The sequence below is a fragment of the Dryas octopetala genome, chromosome 2 (assembly GCF_963921425.1).
Source record: "Dryas octopetala chromosome 2, drDryOcto1.1, whole genome shotgun sequence".
NCBI classification, from domain to species: domain Eukaryota; kingdom Viridiplantae; phylum Streptophyta; class Magnoliopsida; order Rosales; family Rosaceae; genus Dryas; species Dryas octopetala.
In genome coordinates, this window is record NC_141367.1 from 26,851,019 (window position 1) to 26,871,400 (window position 20,382).

The 20,382-nt window shown below is 40.8% G+C and overlaps 2 protein-coding genes across 5 annotated transcripts; one reads left to right on the forward strand and one right to left on the reverse strand.

Annotated features, from left to right (window-relative positions):
- Nucleotides 1-291: 291 nt before the first annotated feature.
- On the forward strand, nt 292-1,528 carry LOC147294929 (uncharacterized). Its single transcript, XM_086230490.1, has 2 exons — nt 292-756; nt 858-1,528. The coding sequence occupies exons 1-2, from the start codon at nt 524-526 to the stop codon at nt 1,273-1,275; spliced, it is 651 nt and encodes a 216-aa protein (XP_086086616.1). The 5' UTR covers nt 292-523; the 3' UTR covers nt 1,276-1,528.
- SEX1 (Pyruvate phosphate dikinase, PEP/pyruvate binding domain-containing protein) lies at nt 1,402-14,008 on the reverse strand. Of its 4 annotated transcripts, none has more exons than XM_086230489.1 (33): nt 13,698-14,008; nt 12,955-13,235; nt 12,329-12,370; nt 12,091-12,200; nt 11,911-11,989; nt 11,703-11,794; nt 11,456-11,609; nt 10,571-10,972; nt 10,351-10,461; nt 10,166-10,261; nt 9,917-10,057; nt 9,717-9,805; nt 9,220-9,354; nt 8,782-8,944; nt 8,578-8,667; nt 8,315-8,500; nt 7,520-7,582; nt 7,382-7,444; nt 7,194-7,253; nt 6,919-7,071; nt 6,702-6,785; nt 6,014-6,190; nt 5,818-5,924; nt 5,415-5,628; nt 5,239-5,342; nt 4,902-5,034; nt 4,583-4,708; nt 3,781-3,891; nt 3,204-3,302; nt 2,439-2,612; nt 2,268-2,360; nt 1,898-2,013; nt 1,402-1,762 (listed from the first exon to the last, which is right to left on the reverse strand). In XM_086230489.1, the coding sequence occupies exons 2-33, from the start codon at nt 13,210-13,212 to the stop codon at nt 1,558-1,560; spliced, it is 4,230 nt and encodes a 1,409-aa protein (XP_086086615.1). In that variant the 5' UTR covers nt 13,213-13,235; nt 13,698-14,008; the 3' UTR covers nt 1,402-1,557. The 4 variants fall into 4 exon arrangements, with proteins under 4 accessions (XP_086086615.1, XP_086086612.1, XP_086086614.1 ...); XM_086230486.1 differs by having other exon boundaries at nt 12,329-12,376; XM_086230488.1 differs by having other exon boundaries at nt 12,329-12,373; nt 13,698-14,007.
- Nucleotides 14,009-20,382: the final 6,374 nt, after the last annotated feature.

Consider the following 20,382-nt stretch of genomic DNA (forward strand, 5'->3'; position numbering starts at 1 on the left):
CCAAATTTCGTTTTTGATCTATGTAGTCTGGATTAAATTTTATTTTGGTCTCTATAGTTTTAATTGTATTAGTTTAGCCAGGGTTATAATTTAAGGACACATGCATAATTTCATGAATTTTGTTCGATAAAATAGCACATGAAGCACATGGGTAAGGGTATTTTAGGTTGGACATCACATATTATTTTTGTTGATTAAATTGACAAAATATGCATATATCCTTAAATTACAACTATTAGGAAACTGTAAGGACTAAATTGTAGGGACCAAAGTAAAATGAAATTTGTTTAGTAAGTATTACATTGAGATGACACGCAGAATTTGTTTTGTTTCAGGTTTTATACAGAAGTGGGGAACAGCAAAAACAAAATGGTGGAACTGAAGCCACTGAGCCACTTACAAATTGTAACCTGGTGATACATTAAACTCGTCCAGTTGTCCACTTGTCCTGCTTGGCTGCTTATAAAGCCAGAGGCCTCCCCAAGGGACAGAGCACAAGCTGCACAAGGCATATCATCAAAGAATGGAGAAGCCATTGTTGAACTTGATTGTGGTACACTTGGTGATAATAGCAATATGTTACCTCTGTAGTAGTCAACTTGTACTCTCTGGTGACGCTTTGGAATCGCCTCAGTACAGGGTGGTGCACTCAGAATCAGAGTTGGAGGTCAGACTGTACAGAGAGTCCTCCTGGATGTCTGCTCTTGTCCGAGACACAACCTCCTTCGAAAAGGCCACTAAAGATGGCTTTCACAGGTTTACTAACACTTCCTTTCTTTCTTTGTTTAAATTTTCTGAGAAAATCTCATTGTGGGTACCAAGTACCAACCACCCTAATACGTACTATTAATTATCAGGTTGTATCAGTACATTCATGGTGATAATCTCAACTCTTCGCAAATTACCATGACTGCCCCTGTCTTAACAAGCATTGTTCCATCAGGGCATGGGCTAGAGTACTATGTGAGGTTGTACCTGCCTGCCAAATATGAAAGAACACCACCACAGCCCTTGACTGAACTCAATTTGCAGTTGGATAAGTGGAGAAATCATTGCATAGCAGTCAGAAAGTTTTCAGGGTTTGCTAAGGATGATCACATTAATAAAGAATTGGAAACTCTTTTGAACAGCCTAAAAAAGCACTTGGATGGAAAAACACCAATTCTGGGAGAAAAGAATTCCTATGCGATTGCCCAGTACAATGCTTCATATCACCTTTCTGGGCGCTTAAATGAAGTGTGGATGGACCTCTCAGGATTTACTGCTGACTGTTGAGAGAGGATGTGTGATAGATTGAATAAAGATAACATCCTTCATTTCATGTAAATATGCTACTAGATTGATGGTCTTGACAAAATAAATAAACATATTGCTTCATGTAAACAGACCCACCTCAGAAAATACAGATGAACCCTCACGTAAATTTCTCACATTGCCATTCACAGGTCCTCATTATTTTGTTTTATTATGTATTTCTATTTTTTCCTTATCAATTAAATAATGTTTATAACATAAATCCTATAAATAATTTAAAGAGAAAAAGAAAAAGAAAAAAAATCACATTTGGGGTCTTGTCTGGACAACATAGAGTTTCCCATCCCTAATCACGCCTTCAATGTCTTGTGGAGAGCCATAGAGCTCCTCAATTGCACTTCCTGCGCGAGCAATGCTAGAGAGGATCGACTTGCGGAAGTTTCCATCAACAATCAGTGGGTCCTTAGAGTAGTCGAGCACCACTATATCTTCCTCATCCATAGGCACACTATCATTGGCATGAAAACGATATAAGATCGATGATCACAAAATAAGTAGATAAATGAGATTTTATGTGCTATGTTAAGTGCATGCCATATATTGTTGGAGGCTTATTGCCTGGGATAGTTGTAAAGGAGTCTACCTGTCATAAAGGCCTGCACCAGCATAACCTTCGAGATCTTCACCATTGGAATCGGAACGGAAGATTATGGACCGTCTTATAAAGAGGCCGATGGGTTTGCTAGGGTAACCCAATACCTTAAAAAAACCCAACATACTCATTAGTGCAAACAATGGTAGGTCCAAGAAAAGATGTGTGTTCCCTATGACAGGATTAGTGGGGTATGTGAAAGCCAAAAAAAAAAAATCTGTTAATTCTGCTGTATAGTAAGTTTTATGATTCATATATTATTACTTCTATAAATTACATAATCCATGTGGAAATTATCAACACAATTCCTTGCCCTCCATGGATTTTAACGCTTAGTCACTTTTGGTGAGATGCACAGTACCTGAGGAGAGTCCAGATCATTTTTCTTGCTAATAAAACTTAAAGCACGTCCAGGATAAGCTCCAACTAAAGTTTCTCCGAGTCCCTTTACAACCTATCACAGAGAAAAGACCCAAATCAATGTCTCTGATAATAATAAGAAAATATGTCGTTCCTAAATACTACCAAATACCTCAGCATATATCTCTGATGAGTCTCCTGAGGATGGGTTAGTTGTGTGAATAACGAATGCATAGTCAGCATTTATGATTTCCTGAACAAGGACAGCCATGCAGAGGTAATCATGGTCTAATTTCACTTTTCTTGTGCTGAAGTATGCTCTCTCATTCCACTTTGAAGCCCAGACCTGGATTATAAGTTATAACAGATGAGCATGCCCCAATATCTCAGAAAATTTTAAATAGAACCATTTGACCATCATTAACTTAACAGACAACTTGGGCTATGATATTGTGTTATGAAGTTTGTGATAAGAAAAGAGAACTAGAACACCGAAGAGAGTCAACCCATAATGGTGGCTGGCCCTCTATATATATTATTACCGAAAAGGTATAATTACATTATTTTCCCTGACTAATAATAAATCACTATCATATGTTCATAACAGATGTTAATAAATCAGCTATATGGAAAGTGATGTGAAAACATAGGTATTAGTTTGGGACACCAGCAAGATTTAGCCATTCACCACATAAACAAAAACTTTCTTCCAGCATTCCAGCGTCAACAAAGAAACAAAGAGAATATATGAAGCGACACAATAGAGCATAGTGGAGAATGAGAAATGATAGTTAACTCATAGTTTATGAGCAACACAATAAAGCCCTGACACTAACATCAGGGCCAGTTAAATTCCTACCATTATTGGATTTAAGAACACCGGATTCATTTAATCTTAAACATTATTAACAGGGCCTTTGCAGCAAAGCACTCTTACCTTTTTTATAGCCATCCATGCTTGTTCCCATCGTTTTTCGCCTTCATCACCAGGCCAAGGCATACCTGAACCTTGCATCTTCGTTTTCAGCTCTTGCACCTGAAAATAACTCTCCACATAAGCTAATATCTTATATCATTGGCTTAAACTACATCATTCTGTGTGGAGGCCCCTATAGAGTTCTTTCCCTTATAGGTAGCGCAACCAGTTTTATGCCATATGAAGAGGAGAAAAAAAAGCAATTGATTCAAGAGAAAAACTTTAATTCACACTTAAAAACATTAGTTTATGGGAGTGTAAAGGAAAGGTCTATAAAACCCATATATAGAAATATGAAATTTCTTGCTTGTTCACAATCAGAAGTGTCATTTTAGCCTGTTTTTTAACAATTTATGTTGGCATTCAAATGGGTGATAGGATGCCACAACAGAACTTCAGAGGTTGGAACATATTTGCCCTAAGGAGACTATGCGATTGCAGACTTTGAAATGGAAAATGCATGCCTTTGCAATATATTATCTATTATAATTTTGACTAAAAATTTAACCTTCAATCCCACCAGTAGAAAAAAACATACCAACTGGGGTGGTGCTGCCAGCTGTAGAACTGTCTCCCGAATCTCCCCAAGGGAACCAAAATCTCCTTCTTTTAACTTTTTCTTTAGGGTTCCCAACTTTTCAGCCACTGCCTATAAATTAAACATACATGCACACAAAAAGATAAAGTCAGACTGGGGGATGATCTTGTATTATGAGACTTGCCTCGATAAATATCAGATTGCAAAGATGCAGCCAGACAAACAAAAGACGTGCTTTGACTGGCACAATTAGAGCCGTGGAAAGAAATTGGGAGTATGTCTAAATTATGCACACAAAAGAAGATGGAATGGAACCTTCATTTTTCCTCAAGGTACTGTAGGATAACAATCGACAAGAACAATGCAGAATACAAGTAACCGAAGTCATCTGAAGTTTACAAATTTTCTACAGTTGATCCCAGCGATTGAGTAACCAAAGTCATTATAAGTTTTCTTTTTTTCCAGTGAAGTTAAAAAATTGCTCTTTCTATATCAAGGCCTGGTGCAGTTCTATAAGTGATTTATATCTACAAAAGCTTAACAATTTAGACATGTAGTAATCGTACAGTAATGAAGCTGCATCACATACGGCATTTCCATTACTCCAGTCAAATTTTCTGAAGAGTAATAGAGTTCGACCTCATAATCAAGAGACAAAGAAATTGGCTTATTATGCAAATTCCAACAACTAAAAACCTAATTAACTTACAGACAGTTCTGGTTAAGGGATAGTAGAGAATCACAGCTGCATAAGTAATATATGTGCTTGAAATGATTATGCAAGTTTTGAGGCGAGCTAAACCTTATTTGAATCTTCTGAAAGAACCTTTTCAAATGCTCCAAATGGTAGGGCAACTGATGTAGGAATTCCAACCCAAGATGGAACTTTTCCTTTTAAATAAGAAATATTACGTGATTTAGCTCCAACCTGTCATCACCACAGAAGTTACACAAAATGTCAGAAATTAGGAAATTGCTAGTTTTAAGGATTTTTCTTTTATGGGTAGTTTAAAGGATTTAAATGTATAGACATATTGCCCAACCCATCAATATTTAAATAGAAAATAAACCAAAATGAAATAACTCCTTAGATATAAGTTGAAAAACTTTTCAAACCTTACCATTTCACTTGTGAACTCATCAGATGATACGGCATATCTACCCTTAAACTGCTTCCTGACCAATGTCAGAGATGGAGTATCTTCTTTTGAATGAGTTGAACTTGCATCTTCTAGGTCACTCTTATTAACCTCACTGAAATTATATATGAAAAGAAAGTAAATATTGTATTTAATTTCTTTTTGTTCCTCTAATTGTATTTGAGATACAAAGCATTTAAGAATGGAAATTACAATGCAGTGAAATTTTTTTCATGTGGCACTGAAACCATATTGTCAGCACACAATAGAAGATAGCATATGAGCATCTTTCAAGATCAAGCTACAGAGAAAAAAGTACCTATAAACTACTTCAGCAGACGTTGGCTTTAGACGTAATAACTTCCCTTCTTTAGCTTGGAGGTCAGCCAGAATATTGGGATCAAAGCATGTTGCAAAGCAAACCTGCAAATAATTTGGTTATTACACCAAACCTGTCAATTATGCAGACAAAAAGATTATGTGGTGAATGATTACCTTGCTATTTCTTGCTCGGACAGAGACATGAGATAGGACATCTGGCATATCAGGTGTGAGCACAGCAACAGTACCATCCGGAATTTCTTCCTCACCTTTCACACTTTTTGCCACCAAAATTGTGGGCTGCTCGTAAACTTTATTCTGAACAGTGAGTAACTCATCCACAACAACAACATATCCAACCACTTCAACTGGGCTGATAACCTGCCAACTGTCCGGGCCAGCAAAAGTAACATTAGAAAATTATCACAGCACATGAGTTATAGGTGTTGACATTGTTCAGTTAAAGCTTTTATAACACATCGGAGTGCATTGATTTACTTTTATTGCCATTCAAATCGCTCTCACTATTTGAGATTAAACATGACATGATTGGCTAAACAATGGAAATACAATCAACCTTCCCAGATTAGCAGTCTTCCGAAGAACCGGATCAAGTCGATTAAGGAGCGAGGATAAAGAGGCAGCTGATCCAGCCCGGATAATTTCTTCAGTAAATATGTCCACCTGCAAGAAATGATCATGAGGAACAAGGAAGCTATATGATACATAATATGAAACAAAATGCTTTGATTTTGAAGACAGATAATACATACAGCCCATTCATCCACTCCAAGCTGTGATCCAAGGTACTCTGCTGACGGCTGTAAAATATTCTGATACGACTCTGCCTTGTTTGCAAGCGCAAGGCGGGTTCTGTCTAGGATTGATTTTGAATATAATGCCCAGTGATCACTATTACTCTTTAACATGTTTAAGGCATGATCCCATCCCTACATAAGCAATGAAAGAAATGAAATCATTATGCAATTTCTCCATCTTCTACACCCTGAAAAACTTGTGACAGTGCTTAGTTACTTAGACATTTTACACTTCATTAGCACCAGAGAGTACAGGTAAAGGCTATCTTTATGCCTCCTGAAAGCCAATGGAAAGATAATGGGTTTGAAGTAGAAAATCTTCCACTCACCTAAACAATTAATGGTCCTACAACCTTTAGCTAGTATCTTAAAAATGAAAACCAAAAAGTCTGCTAAAAAAAAAAATTGAAAACCAAAAGGAGAAGTCCCTACTTTTAAATTTACCCTATTCTTCCAATTGACATGAATTCTTTTAAAAGAAAAACAAAAAAAATTCGAAACATAGGTTTTGATAGTCCTGATTCTAAAACCCTTATGCTTGACAGCTTGAGGATTTTTGAGGTCCTCAAACAGTAGATATTTTTGAGATCCTCAAAACAAGAATTGGCAAAATTTTCAATTAGAATTCTGATTAGATATTTACCTTTAAACAGTAGATGAGATCCTCATTATCATCTGATGATAGTGCCAGGTTTTCTAAAACCAGAGAGATGAAGTACATAATTTTCTGCATGCATAATTCAGTTGATCAAGACCCAAAACTCAAAACTGATGCAACATCAGTGAAGAAGAATACAAAGAAAAATTAAAAGATATTGATTTCAAGATGTATAGGTAACTGGCTAGACAATAAGATATACCTCTGGTCCAGCATTATTCAGTTCTCCATAACCCCTCTCAATAGCGGTCCTAACAGTTGAATCAAGGGCAATGTCCAAAAATAAAAGATCCTTCAGACGATCATTAGGCTTAGAAAGCAATGGCCAAAGCACCTGACGAGCCTCAAGCAAACCCTGGATAAAAATTTAAAAGAACATTGACAATCAGAGTTAGAGCATGAAATTTTAATGAATTTGAAAGAAATTGAAGTGAAAGACTGGAAGAAAATTTTTTCCAATATCAAAATTTCACAAACCTCAATTAGGACTTCTACATTATTGTCTTCAACATGTTCTAGTACAAATCGCAGAAGCTCCTGTTACAAAGAAATGTCAATATGCAACTTTTTATTAGTTATCTCATTCCATTCAAACATCAATTTCTTTTTTCTTCTTTTTTTTAACTGAACATCATAAGAATTTGAAATGAAGTTAAGAACGTTACTGGAAAATCAGATGGCAAGCCAGATATAGGATTTATTTTTACTCCAACCATGAAGCCTTGACCCTGGAGAGAATTAAAGTTCTATCAAATGCTAACCACACATTGTGTTGAGCTACTCCAACTAGTTAGTGATACTACCTCAGCTTTGTAGCCCATGCAATTTGAAATGGCAGACTCAAGATCTGCACCCGAATGAACTGCCTGCATGTAGATATCGGTTGGTCAAAATTGTCTTACAAAAGGTTGCAACATAATACACAGCAAGCAATAGAGGTCAAAAGAAGTCCACATTGTAAACTTGGTATACATTATTGGCCAATTCTCTAACTTAAGCTTTTGGAGTCCAATGGTTGTCAAACATGGTATCAGAGCCATGTTTTCAAGAGGTCATCAGTTCAATCCCCATGCCCCACTTCTTTCTTGGTTTGTAGGGTGCAGGGTGGGGCTGCACCTATATGCTTCTCTCTCCCTCAACCAGGCTGCCTCCCCATATGCAGATTGGAATGCACATGAGGGAGGGTGTAAGCTTGTATACATTATTGGCCAATTCTCTAACATCTTAAGTTTTTGGGGTCCAGTGGTTGTCTAACACACATAATCAGAAAATAAATTTGGAAAAAACCTCTTCTCATTGTAAAAGAAAGGGAAAATACGTATCATGAAATTTCTCTGATGATTATGCATCTCTCACAACACAGCAACAAACTAAAACATCATCATGTTATAAAATAGCTCACTAAATTGGTCACAATCCATTGTCTATGTTATGGAAGAAACTACATGTATAAAGGCGTAGTATCATACCATGTACAACTCAACAAAATATTCGTGATGGTTGCATAAATCTGTGAAAACTTATGTATTGCAGATATTTATTGTCAGTAAAAAATTGAGTCAAACATAAAATAGACCTGAAAGGTTTAGGGATCCCACCTTCAAAGTTCTCATGTAGTTCCCCAGATCCCGCAGAAGACCCTCTTTCTGATCTCTCTTGAACTTTGGTTCATTATGGATTGCACGATCGTAGCTTAAAAGACGTTCTTTTGTGATTCCATTTTCATTCAAAGTTTTCCAGTAAACACCAATATCAAAGTCACTTTTGATGTAATCAAGTAGTGCCTGCAGTGACAATTGTGATGAGGAAAATTCAAATACAAACCACTAAATAGATCCTAACAAACTCATGACTCCAATACCTGACATATAACAACATCATCTGGACTAGTGTTATTATGCAACTTTTGATGCCATTCCTCCATCATTCCGCCCTTGCAATCATTGTTTCTCTGACACCATCCAATAAATATTCAAATAATTCTGAAACTAATCCAGAAATTAGGGGAAGAGAATATTAGACCAGATAAAGGAATGTAAAAATAAAATCAATTAATAATCTCCACCTGGATGACGAGGATTTCATCTCGAATTCGCTGTCCCACATCCCCTTCTCCTCCACGGCCAACAGTGGACATAATCATACGTATAAGTTCCCGATACTGTGGATGACTTGTATAAATACTCTGGAGCAAGTCCGTGAGCCTGTCCTGTGCTCGACTAATCTCACTGCATCATGAGAAGAATAAGAATTACTGTTGGATTTAGAGGAAGATCAAATGTGCAGCACATTTAGTAAGAGACAACTTTTCATAGAGAATAAAATGGGTTAACATTTTAATGAGTGAGATGTGCAGAGAAACATAAATGGTGGAAACTAGCGTTGGACCCTGTAATTAACAATAAATGGGAGACATTTAAGATGATATCCACATATCTCAATGTCTATATACGCCTAAAAAAAGTACTAACATAGCACATTCTAGAGATCAACAGAATTGTACCGTGGTTTCACATTGTAATTTTTGTTCCAAATGAGCTGCCTTGTAGCCATAAACCTCATCCACACCAAAATACCTGCAAGACCTAATTCACCAGCATCTTTTGCTTGATTTATCAAGTCTGCTGCAATGTTAAATCTGAGAAAAAGAACAAATGAGATTTAAAAAAGAAATGAAATAGCATTTATGTTGTCAGGTTGTGTCAAAAGACTATTATAAGCAAAATGCAAAGGGACAGAAGATCTGCCTTTTCTTTTGGAAGGGGGGTGGGGGGAGGGGGGGTGGTGAAGAGCTTTGACTGGCATGACTGGAACATCTAAAAGTACTGATGAGAGTGCCTAAACCTTTCTTCAAGTTTTACTCTTCTCTATTACAGTAACTAGAGCATTCATTTTACTTAAGATCCCAAAAATATACTGGGGGCAGAATGGCATAAGATGGAATAAGTAATAAACAAGTCAGCGAAACTTTAATTTATCTAATTCTGAGAGATTACTAACCGATGCATAAAGGATTTCTGCGCCTCACTCTCCTTCTCTGCTATTATATCCAAAAAATTCTTCGCGGTGCCTTTGCCATCACCAGCATCCTTGAATAGGAAAAGTTCAGTGATTAAAATTGTAAAGGTAATGGAACCTGGAGTAGAATCTAGATAAGGAAGTTACAGAAATACAAATTATGACCAAAAACAAGTAGCAACCTTCTGAACTTTCTTGATTTTAACACCAAAGTCAGCATAGAAATCTGAGCCTTGGTTCTTAATCCAGTTTCCAGCAGAACAGAGGACGAATGGCATTCCTTTAAAACTGCCCTCTTCAATTTCAATTTCTAAAGATTGAACCTGAAAATTTACTGTGAATGTCAAGGCCATTGTCTACTGATCTTGAATATATTGGCCAGTTTAAGGTTCTGAGGCTCATGGGACCAAGCCATGTTTCCCTTGGCATACCTCATAAGTAGAATCAACAGAACTAAATATCAATTGCGTTTCAGCGGCCCCCTTTAGAAAAACTGAACCCTGAGGTAGTGCATTTGGAGGTGGTTCCTGAAAATGCCAATATAGCTTGCTTAACTCAAGTCAAATATTAACATATTCCTGAAGACCATATTTTCAAAAAGTTTTAAAAATATTACCAACCACTCTCCAGCATTGTTTTTTGATAACGCCCAGTGAACGGTAATTGGCTCTTTGAATTCTGTTGCCAGATGAACCTTTATCTTGCCATCAGACTTGGTTACAAGTACCTTATAAATATTTCAGGATTCTACACATTAGTTTAATTTAATCCCTACAAGAAATCTCCTTGCAGAAAGATTAAAATAAGAAAAAAGAATCAACACATAATTGCCTCACCAGAAATTCCTTATTGTCGAGCTTGTAGATTTTTTTATCCAGAACAGAACCACCATCCTGTTCTTCCTTTGCCTTAGCGAAAAGCTCAACTGCTGTCAAGGGTTTTGGTTCGATTGAATATTCTTCATCTGAAAGTTTAGCTCCATTTACAAGTGTAGCAGCATGCTTGTTGATAATCTGCATTAAGTCCCGCTTCTTGCGCTGAATTCTATTGGAACTAAAAACCTGTTTACTCTGATTTTTCTTTGCAGCCTTTGTTTGTACAAGATCATCAGGAATTCTCTTTGTCTCAGAAGTAGATGGTTCTGCATTTTTCTTGGTCAGCTTTTCTTGGAGCTCTTGTATGGAAGTACCCCTGGCTACTTCCTCCAATAGCTCAGTTCGGGCAGCTTCGTACTCCTCCTATAAAAATTAAAATATTCATTATGAGAAAACAAAAAAGCATTTAAAAAGTCTATAAACCAAGTTAACAAGTTTTCTCTTGTTAAATATTCTACAAGAAAGCTAATGACTAGTGAATTTGCATTAGCCAGACTTTTGATAGCATGAAATCATGTACATAGAAAAACCCTGTACCCTTGAAAGGAAGTTCAAATTTTAGCCTTAGTAAAATTCAACCTAAAGGAAACTATGTTTTCTATAATCTATATGAAATTATAGTAAACTGGTCCTTACTCCGTAGGAGATACAACACATATGAGCATCATTTGTATAAAAATGAGGATAAAACAGAATTCTGCAACACAGAGAAATCCTAACACAACTGGATGTCTTTCTCCCCGTGCGGAGTAAAGAGAAAAAGGAAGGAAAGAAAGAATTATAGTTGGAGATACAGTAACAATGATGACAGGAAATTTGTAAAATTAGAGAGCACAGTTCACATGCCTTCTCTTGCTCTGGTGTATACATCTGTTTACCCTTTCTCTCCCACCTCAGATATGCTTGAACTTGCACAAGATCTTCGGGAACTGAAACATTTGATATCAACTTCTCTTTCAAAGGTAACTTAACATGAAAGTTCTCGCCATTGTTCTTAAACCTGCAAAAGAATATTAAGGATGAATAAATTCCATCTTACCTGCTTAGATCAAAGTTACTAAACCAAGAAAAAACAGAAACAATGAAAGCTTACCATCTGTTCTGGCTTTCATCAACTATAAGAAACTCTATTGCTTGTATTACAGGATCATCAATCTCAATTTTAAGCACGCAATTGGAGCCAGACTAGAGAAAAACAATTGATAGACAAATAAAACTTCAATCAGCAGAAGAATCAACAAATATATTAATCAAATGGGAGACATTTGGTGAGGTATACATGTGCTGTTTTACAAACTTACTTTCACAAAAGGAGTTCTAAGAGCTTTGTTCTTATATACTTTGGTTCCATTCGGATGACGAGAAGGAAGCACCCACTTCCTGAAATTAGAAATGACATGATGGAAAGAAGACATCTCAGTTTTAAGGTATAAATCTTGAGCATCTGACACAACTAAAGAAGCAACTGCAGGTTAACTTACTCTTTTCTATCTTTTATCCCACCCCAGTGGAGAACCAAAGAGTCACTGCCATATGTGACCTGAATATCTACTTGAGTGACAGGCCCCGGAGAGGAAGCATCAACATAGACCTGCTCATTTAGGTATAGCTTCTGTTAGGATAGTTCCCTGTGGCATATCTTCACTCAGCTAACTCAAAAAAGCCTTATCCACATATATAACATTGGCTCTAAGCACCTAACACTTAGACTACATGTACCTGCAATTCAATATTCCCATCAAGGTTGAATTTCCCTGCAAGCTGCTGCTACAAGGCAAAAGTTAGTCAACGTTAAAACACCCAAACCAACAACCTAGACACATTTAAAGTAACCATTCAAATCTAACTTAAATTGATGTTTTTAGGTCCACTTTTGAATCGGATTTCATGTATTATTTAGCTAGTATTTCATTCAGAATTAGGGAACCTCATCTTTATATGTTTCAGGCAAGAAAACAGCATAAATTATCTGGAAACACAGGGCATTTTGTAAACTTGGAGACACCAAAGGAATCAAATTTGGAAAGTTAAGAAGAGATTATTCAATTAACAAGGAGGACTGGTAACCAGCATTCATCTTTCAAAAAATAAAAGAATAAATTTCAATGATATCAATTTAGAGTTGAAAAATTACTCTGGTTTAGGCATGAAGAGACATTGCCTAACAAAAATGAATAGGATCAATTAATAATTTCACCTAAAGGCTTGTGATATAGATAAGTTTTTAATCTTTCTTTCTCACCATTTCACCACCTCCCTAACCCCCTACCATTATGAATCTACTTTCTAACAGACAATTCTATAATTATTGAAAAGAACTCAAATTTCCAGCATGAGAAGATTACATCTGAATGCTGATCCGTGGTCAATACAGCACGAGGACAAAGTGTACCAGGGCGACGCGACCCCATGGCTAACTTTGGTTTCTGCACGTTCAAACTGTTCCCAGAAAACTTGTTGGATATCGGTGATTTCCGCGACTGCGCTGCCACCTGGCGGACACACTTGGCTTGAAACAATGTGTTTGCTGGAATTCCCAAAGAATTTATTTTGCTTTGAACCAAACTCTGGTTCAGCAAATTCTGGCCTACGGAATTGCTCATATTCGTTGATACCCTCCTCAACTCTGAAGAGATGGAAGGATCAAAACACGCCCAAGGAATCCATCAGAAGAAGAAAAAAAAAAAAAAACATGTTAAAGTAAAATAAGAGAACATAAACAGCATAAGAATTCATGCTTATTTGTTCTGTTCTAATTCTGTGTTTGCTTGCCGGGAAAGCTGAGGAAAGTAAAAGAAAAAGGAAATTACTTTGCTAATCAGTAATCTATTATTTTGGCAATGTTATGGTTTCTGAGAAGTTGTCTCCTATCCAATTAATTTCTTTCGGAAAGCAAAAGGAATTCAAAGTCTCAGGAGTTACATATCTTTTTTCTTTTTCTTTTTCTTTTCTATTCTCTCTGCAACCAAACGGAGAATCGGAAGAAAACAACAACACTGCAACATGTCCACTCATTTATAACAGATGAGAGACGAAGAACAAGTGATGAAATTGTTTGAATAACTGAAAGTTGAATTGTAGAAGGTACCTCTGAACGAAGCTCAAAATTGGATGGAGAGAGAACGAATATACGAAGAGATTCCTGAAAAGGAAATACGAAGTGAGAAGGAGTGGTGTTGTGCAGTTGAAGAGATAGAAAGGAGGTCGAAGTGAGTCCGCGAATTGTTGTGATTGGTGGGATTTGTCACCAAGTTCTCGAAATCAGAGAGCGAGTCTACGTCGATGGACCCGTGGCTACATTTCCAAAAAAGCTCGGGGATGATGGGAGTTTGTCACGTGCCACATCTTCTTTGTCCAGTTTACACTTCACACACAGTTCACTACTTCAGTACTCCACGAATCTCTATGATATTTGAAGGACGCTAGCTACTTGATTGCCCTTCATTCCAAATCAATTTTCATTATTCACCTTCCTGGCCTGCCCTTTGATATTTATTGGATAATAAAACTCCCTAGTATGGACTCAAAAACGACAGTGACTCAAATTAATATTTAGTTTTTCTTTTAAATTTAATATCAAATTAAGGTTGTCAACTTCAGACCACAATATTCAGATTGAGCGGACGATGTTTATTATTGCATTTGGGTCCTCTCTTTTTGTCTCCAATTAAATGAACCCCACACTGTCAACTTGCAAATATGCCATTTATGTAAATTCATAATAGTAACTCTAGATGCAGTACTCAATTACTCATTGATAGATCCAAGGCCACAAAGATATTTATAATATAATATAATATCTAGGGAATGGTAGGGCTGGAATCCATTATTATAACTTATAACTATTTCGAAGAAGTGTCGGTCTTAAATATCTGCCCTTCCTTTTCTTCTGTTTTTTAGTGACTCCGAATTCCGAAATTCAAAATTTTCAGATCCAGAAAAATAGAATCGAAGAAAAGAAATCGTCATTTTCAGTTGGATTATAAAGAAGGAAAAAAATGCATGCACGGACATGACATGAGTCATGACACACCACGTTAACGTTTAGTAAGGATAACGAAAGGAATCTAACTCTGAAATTAAACAAGCTTTATCAGCATTTAGCAGCGGAGGGATTGGGACAGCTGGTAAGAGATAGAAAATGGTATGCGTTTGGACTTTGGAAATGTGAAAATTCACCCAAACTGGCCCAACCACACACGCAAGTCGCAACCAATCCATATCACTTTTGGCCTTGATTAGAGCCTTAGCTGGAAGCTTGTGAATTGTTATGTGCATACATTTCTATGGATGCTAGAACATTGCATGCAAGATTAAACAACATTGCATCTACATTTTTCTTCACTTTCTCAAGGATGCCGCCACATCTATCTCCCTATTCTTATTCAAATAATCACATTTATTCACAAATAATGCTTCTTTGATGACTTCCTCTTATAAATAAAAAGTTATTATTGTCATCCACTAAATTAAATAGTCATTAACTTTTTAACAATTTAAATTGAAACAAGTAAAATCTAAATATGAGTAATTACAAAATTGAATCATAATGTGATGCATGAACGAGTAATTAAAAACAAATTAGGAGAAATAATGTCTAAATATACAGAATTAGAGCATGTGATTGAAAGATACCAAATAAGTTTAACAGTTTACATGTGTATGGACAAGTATAGGTGAATTTCGTGAGACGTTTTATACTGTAGCTCATTTGTGAGTGTAAAATTGCAAATGTACAACTTTATAGGATGCTTGGTGTGGTTTAGAAAAGAGTTATGAATTCACTCAAATGATTATGGCTGGGTTGGTTCACCCGACAAAACCGAACTGCATCCGAAACCGCCACAACCACACAGCCAAAAAATCGTTCCGGTGAGATCCGACAGTGTCGGTTGCGGTACACCTACCGAACCACTCAACACGGTGCACAGCAGTGATCTGGGAATCCCCAACCCATCAGTTTACCGATCCGACCGACATTTATATATATATTTATTTAATTAATAATTCAATCATGGCCGTTGGATGGAGGGTGCATGATCTTTATCATACACCCATACACACCAAATCACCAAAAAACCCTGATCAGTGATCACCACCAACCTCTCATTTCTTTCTTTCAGCCGCTTTCTCTTCTCTCTTCGCCATCTCAGCCAGTAGCCGCCATCTCTACCACCACCACGTTCTCATCTCGCATCAACTTACCCCCAAACTCAAAAAAAAAAATTCAAAATTTTGGCCCAAAACATGGCCCAATCTCATTATCGGAATATGTCCATTTCGATCCGATCTGACCGTGGTGTCGGTCATTTCGACTTTCGGTATTCTGACAAGGATGGTAGCGGCAGTGGTTAGGATTTGGGCCATTCTGCCCTTCTTCTGTCGATCATCGGTTGTTGGCTGGCAGTTCGGTAATCGCACCGACCCCAGTCTGATTGAAATTATATGCACGTATAATTATTAACATAATGGCTAGTAGGAAGAACAAATTTTGAAGGAGTGTGAAAGACTATTGTACGAGAATCCTTGGACTCTTTGATTTTTAGTATGGTTGTTATAATTTGATTGAATTCCTAAAGACTTAGTGTTTGTGGGAAAACCCACATCGACCCGAACAGCCAATCACAGCTCGACACGTGGCTGGTCAAACATCCACCTCGGAGTTGATTCTCAGTGGTCAAACTTTGACTTCCACGTCATCACTGATCAGCACTTCCTCTACCAGCTCAGACCGGATCTCCACACCGCCCCTCCTTGTTCGGTCCGAGCCGAACCGATGATCTTCCTTGGGATCGAGTGTCCATCTTCCCACGATCATCCCGGCTCGGCTCGGCTCGGCACACGAGATGGCTTCCTTCCGAGTTCTGGCGTCGACCAGTTAGGGCTCGGAAAGACTCCAATCTATGGACCGGCTCGGCTTGGAGTCCCATGCCCGATCCGACCACATATGGACTTCGTGTCTTCGCATGGGAACATATGTTCGTATCGGCTCGGCTCGGCTCTCCGCCGCCATTCCCAGGAAGATCACGCTGGGACGAACCGCCACACTTAAATGCACCTGACACATTCTTCTGACAGATAGAATATCAGGCCTGCATTCATGAATGTTGGAGCAGTCTACCTGAACCTTCCAACCTTGCATTTAATGGAGCATTCAATGCAGCATTGAATGCTGAGGAAGCAAGCAGCTGAGCATGCAACTAGGTCTGACCAGGTGCGTGGGTCTTTGGCAACCATTCATTCACATGCAGGTATCTTACTCATTAAGGTTTCCTTTGCTTATATATATACCAAGTCATATGCACAAAATGGGGCCCTAGCAATCCACCAATATACACGCAAAAACACTTGCATTCCCTTCTACAAAAAAAGCCTACCCAACTTGCTGAGAATAACCCAGAACATTTGCCTTGTTCTTCCCATTCTCCCAAGTTCTTCCTTTGTTCTTCCTCACCCACCATCAAACATCATCACTGATTTCATCATCGGAGTGTGTTTGGCTGGTACCACACCGGTCCATCTCCTTTGATCTTGTTTTGTCTACAGGAAGATCTCAACCAGCATCCACTTCATCATCCAACAAAGCACCTGATCAGCCAGGTCAACTTATCTAAGTTGTTGCATCTACCTTACGAGAATTTGCATCAACAGATTGGCGCCGTCTGTGGGAAGCTGACTTCAGCCGTTGTGTTCATCACCGCAAACGCTAAGCTCTTCCTCCACGCAAGTCATCATGACTACCATATTTCGGGACACCAGTTCTTCTTCAGGAGCGTCTCAGAATGATGAACAGCATCGGCCTGAGACACCTGAGAAAACGAGGGGAGCACAACTCCCCAGGACGCCAAAGTCCAAAGGTCCCTCCAAGATCCGAGCCGCTCACAAACTCCTTAAGGAGAGTCAGCGACATCTGGCCGCTGAGAATGCACTCCTGAAGCAGAATAACGAGCTGCTCGCAAAACAGGCCGAGCTGGCCGGGGAACTTGCACGCCACCGTGCTCAACTTGAGAATAGTGGGGGATCGGGCTTCCGATCACGCCGGACCCGAACCGAGCAGGAGGTCCTTTCGCCGTCTCCTTCTCGGCAAAGCACTCCTGCCGAGCCGAACGACCAGACCGATCAGCAGGAATCGGATCACGTCTTCCCGGGCTTCGAGGACATGCCCCCGGCCGAACAGGCCGAATGCCTGAACGCCCACCGTCTTCTTCAGCAAAAACAGGCGGCTTTCGGGAAACGTGCCCCCAGGAATTCGGGCGGAGACCGTGCCGACCCGAACACAAATCGACGACCCCCGGCCCAATCAAGGTTGGGGGCCAACAGTCCTGCCGGTTCGGCCGAAACCAGGGGCCCGATTCGGAATAGACTCGGCCCTATCGCCAGTCAGGATCCTTCCCCATCAGGAACTTACTCGGGGAGGCGATCAGTGAGCGACCGACTGGGGTCCACCATGATCATGTCGGATCGACAACCGGCAAGCGAGAGGCTCGCTCGTCAGCCGGTGAGTGAGAGACTCGGCAACCAGGCCGAGTGCTCAGGGGAAAATGCGGCCGAGCCGACCCCGCCCAATGTGGAAAATCTTGTTCGGACTTTGGTCCAGGACCAGATCCGAAGCGTCCACGATCGGCTCGGACATGTCGAGGTCTCCAGGGGGTATACCGGTAGAGCCGACCACGGGGAGGAACTTCCCCTCCCGTACACCAGCAGAATCATGGATGCTGAGGTCTCCCGCGACACCAAGCCCCCCAAGATGGATCAGTATGACGGGACCAAGGATCCCTACGACCATCTTGACAGCTTCAGATACGCCATGGAGGCCCGCCAGGCATCTGAAGCCACGAAGTGCAGAATTTTCCCTTCGACCTTGAAGGGCTCGGCTCGGGGTTGGTTCCGAACCCTCCAACCGAACTCCATCGACTCCTTCTCCGACCTCCGGAGGGCCTTCCTGGCGAGATATCGGGTTGTATCCGAACGACTCTACAACTTGAACGATATGTCGCTCATCAAGCAGCAGGAGGGGGAGAGCCTCAAGGCCTATCTGATCCGCTTCAACATCGAATATACGAAGTGCGACGATTGCGACGATAGGTCAGCTAAGAATGCCCTCATGCAAGGCCTGCACGCCGGGGGACTCCGTTCCCACTTGATGAGGAATCCTCCCTCCACTTACGATGAGCTTTCTGCCGAAGCCACTAAGTGGGCGCGGGCTGAGGAGTGGGATGCTCAGGTGGAGGCCCTGAATCCCAGGCCGACCTCGGCCAAGAGGAAGGAGGGAGAGGTCGCAAGTCCCAAACCCCAGGTCCAACCCAAGAAGACCAGGACCGAGGAGCCACGCCAACTTCTGGGCAAGGGACCCAAGTTTGTCCAGTACACGGAGTACACTCCCCTCAACGCCGGTCTGGAGACAATCTACTCCAAGGTCAAGGACCAACTCCCAGTCGCAAGGGAGATCAAGGGACCACCCCCAGACAAAATCAAGGAGGACGTCTTCTGCAAATACCATTCCAATCACGGCCACGTCACGGGTGATTGCTACGCCCTCCGCGACGGGATTGAGACTCTTGCCCGGGCGGGTAAGATCAATCAATTCCTGGCCGGTGGGCCTAGGGTACCCAAGGCCGCGCCGAAGAAGCCCACCAACACCATCGAGGTCCAGGATGCTGCCATCGGATCGATCGGGGGGGGACCAACCTTCGTGGGGAACTCGAACCGATCCCAGAAGGAGTATGTCAGACAGGCGGCTCAAGCACACGAGTCCCTGTCGATCCAGGCGGGTCAGCCCAGCACTTCCAAAAGACAGCGGAAGGACTGGGCACCGGTCACCTTTGAGCCAAACGAGGCAAACGAGATCATCTTCCCCCACTATGATCCGGTCGTCATAGTGGCTGAGGTGGCCGGAACAACCATCGCGCGTTCCTTCGTCGATGGAGGGAGCTCAGTCAACATCCTCTACCACTCTGCGTTCGCGCAGATGGGCATCGGCGAGGATAAGCTGGAGACCGATACACCTGCCTTGGTCGGGTTCGGGGGAGAAGTGGTTCAGCCCCTCGGACACATCTACCTTCCCCTTTCGCTCGGGAAGGGGCCGATCAAGAAGACCTGCATGACGTACTTCATTGTCGTCAAGCGGCCGTCAGCCTACAACATCATTCTGGGCAGACCGGCTCTAGTCGACCTTGACTGCATCGTCCATTACGCCAACCTTCTCATCAAATGTCCGGTGGGCGACGACTGCATTGTCATTCAGGGAGACCAGTGCTCGGCTCGGTCATGCTACGCCGCTTCGATCAAGCAGAAGGGTCAGCTGCCGAACTCGCAGGAGCTTGACTCTATCGCCGATTCGGGCAGGTGGCCGAGGGCGGAGACATTCGACTTCACTTCCGAGCCGAGCTCAGATTCTCGGCCCCTCCCCGCCGAGGCTTGGGAGGAAGTGCCGATCTCGGCCGAGACACCGGATCGGCTCGTCCGAGTGGGGACTCAGACCAGCCCCGAGCAGCGCTCCGCCATAATTGACTTCCTCCGTGCCAACGCGGAAGTGTTCGCCTGGTCTTACGATGACATGCCAGGCATATCGTCTGACGTGATCACCCACAGGCTGAACACGGACCCGGGATGCAAACCGGTCCGTCAGAAGAGGAGGTCATACGACCCGGTTCGATACGCCGCCATGGCTGAAGAGGTAACCAAGTTGCAAAACAACGGGTTCATCCGGGAGGTCAACTACCCCGACTGGCTCGCCAACGTGGTCATGGTGAAAAAGAACAATGGGAAGTGGA

Coding starts and splice junctions, on each gene's coding strand:
- SEX1 (XM_086230486.1), bottom strand. CDS start 13,212: ATGAGCAATTCCGTAGGCCAGAATTTGCTGAACCAGAGTTTGGTTCAA. Junction 11,990..12,090: donor GGGATAAAAGATAGAAAAGA/GTAAGTTAACCT, acceptor TTCTAATTTCAG/GAAGTGGGTGCTTCCTTCTC. Junction 10,262..10,350: donor ACAATGCTGGAGAGTGGTTG/GTAATATTTTTA, acceptor TGGCATTTTCAG/GAACCACCTCCAAATGCACT.
- LOC147294929 (XM_086230490.1), top strand. CDS start 524: ATGGAGAAGCCATTGTTGAACTTGATTGTGGTACACTTGGTGATAATA. Junction 757..857: donor ACTAAAGATGGCTTTCACAG/GTTTACTAACAC, acceptor ATTAATTATCAG/GTTGTATCAGTACATTCATG.